The sequence below is a fragment of the Morone saxatilis genome, unplaced genomic scaffold (assembly GCF_004916995.1).
Source record: "Morone saxatilis isolate NCDOM2014 unplaced genomic scaffold, NCSU_SB_2.0 Contig5, whole genome shotgun sequence".
Taxonomy (NCBI): Eukaryota; Metazoa; Chordata; class Actinopteri; family Moronidae; genus Morone; species Morone saxatilis.
Window position 1 is genome coordinate 183,689 of NW_023340095.1, and position 3,013 is coordinate 186,701.

The 3,013-nt window shown below is 41.3% G+C and overlaps 1 protein-coding gene across 1 annotated transcript in view; it reads right to left on the reverse strand.

Moving 5' to 3' along the window:
• The window catches only part of itgav (integrin, alpha V), a gene marked incomplete in the record, with an annotated part of 10,144 nt that overhangs the window by 955 nt on the left and 6,176 nt on the right, over positions 1-3,013 (reverse strand). Inside the window, 3 exon segments of the mRNA XM_035676557.1 lie at positions 2,091-2,170; positions 2,336-2,428; positions 2,776-2,920. Coding sequence (XP_035532450.1) covers positions 2,091-2,170; positions 2,336-2,428; positions 2,776-2,920 — 318 coding nt within the window.

A 3,013-nucleotide genomic window follows, 5' to 3' on the forward strand; every position in this document is an offset into this window, starting at 1 on the left:
AGCCTAGAAGTAACAAATGCATGGATTAGTTTTTCTGCATCTGTCTGTGACAGGATGTGTCTGATGTTTGTAATATTACGTAGATGAAAGAAGGAAGTCCTATATATATATATATTACAGCCACTCTCTGTTTTTTTTATTATTAAATAATAAAACGATGAATTATGACACATTTAACTTTTTTAAATCAAATATCTTGTTAGAGATAATATTTAATCTCTATAATAAATAACTGAAGCAGACGTCATCACTGAATATCCCTCGCGGGTTAAAGAGGAGGGCGTTGGGTTTGATTGACAGTCGTTTCCACTTCCTGTCTCTGCTGCTCGGGGTCGTCTCGCTGTGGAGGAGGACGGAGCTGCTGCTGATGGAGCGCCGGCATCCTCTACTGATGAGGTCACTGAGGTTTGTGGTTGCCATGGCAACTAATGATGAGTCTCATTGCTGCATCTAATTAATTTATTAATAATAATTGATTACAGTCGTACATAAACGTCATATTACACCAGCTTCTTATTTCTGTTCCATCAGAGACACGTTGTGTGACGGTTGTTATACGTTAATAATAATAATAATATCATTATTATAGACCTCTGCCCTGTATCTACAGCACAGACCTATGCCCTGTATCTACAGCACTGACCTATGCCCTGTATCTACAGCACTGACCTATGCCCTGTATTTGTCCTGACCTCTGTGACTTAGGTATTATTGTCACATAAACTCAATCGAATCTTTATTAACGGTCTTTGAATATTGATCAGAGATGAGTGTTCCTGATATTCTTATACAGTTCTCGGTCTATATTATATATTTGTTATTTAACAATCATACATATTATATAAATTATTTTAAACTTAAAAAATTACAATTTCATTTAGTTTTCTTCACAGAAATTAAACTGCTGAGCTATAGGTCCGACCCTCAGGATGGGAACTACTGTTATAGTCATTTTTTATTTCTGTTGTCTTTATTTGCATATTTAACGTGTTACTTTAATAATATGATACTTGGATTCGGTTATATTTAATTATTATATTATATTATATTATATTTATTCTGAACTAACACTGAGCTCAATGGATCATCAACTAAAGGAAACTAAAATACACACAGACAAAAGGATGTGTGAGACAGACAAAAGGATGTGTGAGACAGACAGAAGGATGTGTGAGACAGACAGAAGGATGTGTGAGACAGACAGAAAGGTGGATGCTGTACTAGAAGCAGCCACAGGGCGGCGCTGACTTCCTGTCCCACTGTGTCTGTACTCTATATATTTAACACTTTAACACCTTTATGGATGAAACTTAAGTTCATTTCACATCCTTATGAGGGAGTATGGAGGACACTCAGTATCAGTTCAGGTTACATTATAGTCACTGAGATCAGAACCAGAACCATCTCACACATTCACTGATTCAACTATCAATCAGTTAATGTGAGAACAATCAATAATAAATAGAACCAGTTTAATACCATCAGACCTTCCTGCAGGACTCCAGAGACCAACAGAGAACTGAAGACAGACTGTAACCTGTCATTAACATACCTCTCTGCCTGTCTCTCTCTCCCTGTCTGTCTCTCTGCCTGTCTGTGTGTTAACGGTCTGCATTAAGCAGTCGTGATCAGATGGAGGAAACAGACTCCATTGATAAAAACAGTCATTTTACCTCTCAGAGACGGCCGCTGCTGCTCGACCGCTGCCTCCATCACTTAGTTAGTATGTGTTTTTGTGTGACTTTGGTCTTTTAACACAATCATTTAGATCCAAACTAACATCAGTTTCTGTGGCAGCCGTAGACCAGAAACTCTGTTCTGAGAGGTAGAAGTCTGGTGGCTTTAAAGAGAGGATAGATGGATATAAGGACTTAAGTTCCCCGTCAGAAAGAGCTGTCTGACACTGATACTACACTGCTGAGGAACGCAGCAACGCCACTTCCTGTTTGCAGTGTATGAATGGATGTACAGACAGATATTAGATACTGAAGAAAACTTAAAAAGGCTCTTATTCGTCTTTGTCTGTGTTTCTAAGTGGATTTATGGACCTTTATTTGTGATGGACATCAGAGACAATGATTGGACCGTACCTGACCATCTGCAGGTCAAACTTGATGGAGGTGTCCTCATCCGACAGCTGGTGCACGCTGAACCGCAACTCTGCCTGGACCTGACCAATCACAGCACAGGAAGGTAATTAGTAGGTTCATCTTCACAATGTGCTTCCTGCTTTTAACTATCTACCTCTACAGGTTGCCTTCTTCATCATTTATCACTTTACTCGACATCATCAGTAAAAGCAGGATCCCCCAGCATGAGGAGAGCTGACACTGACCTTGGTGCCTCCCTTCATGGGGTTTCCCAGGTCGCACACCACCATCTTCGTCTGGTTCTCTTTCTTGTAGGCGCAGGAGAGCCTGCTGTGGGTCTGCAACACAACAACACAACCAGACTGTAATGTTGTCATCGTCGTTTCCCTTCACCATCTAAATCCAAAAGGTTGAAAAGCAGGTCTTTGTTTCCAGCTCCAGTTTTCAGTTTCCCTGCTTGAACCTGCTGCTGGTGAAAGTGTGTCTGAAACAAATACTGAGCTACATTCTGACCGTCCAATAAATCTCATTATGGTGATATCACTGCACTGATTATCTCAGAGGTTCAATCATGGGGGGCTTGAATGAGGACTATTTATAGTTATATATTTCTGTGAATGTCTGTTAATGAATGAAGTCCCGTTTGGTGAAGGAGGGGAGCTCTGTATGTAACAGGCGACGCTACCTGACTGCGGACGACCCCGGTGAAGTCGGCCTGCTGAGGAGGGTATACGTGGAGTTCGGCCTCGTACGCTCCCTCTCCCTGGTTCTCAGCGCTGATCTCCAGAGTCAGAGCGTTATCATCGCCGATGTAGATCTGCTGACGGTCGCTGGACCACAAAACAAATGAAATGTTTCAGGCTCTTTCTAAGACTCACACAGTGTTCCTGATGAAGCATCAGGTTCATTACAGGTCGGTGGTC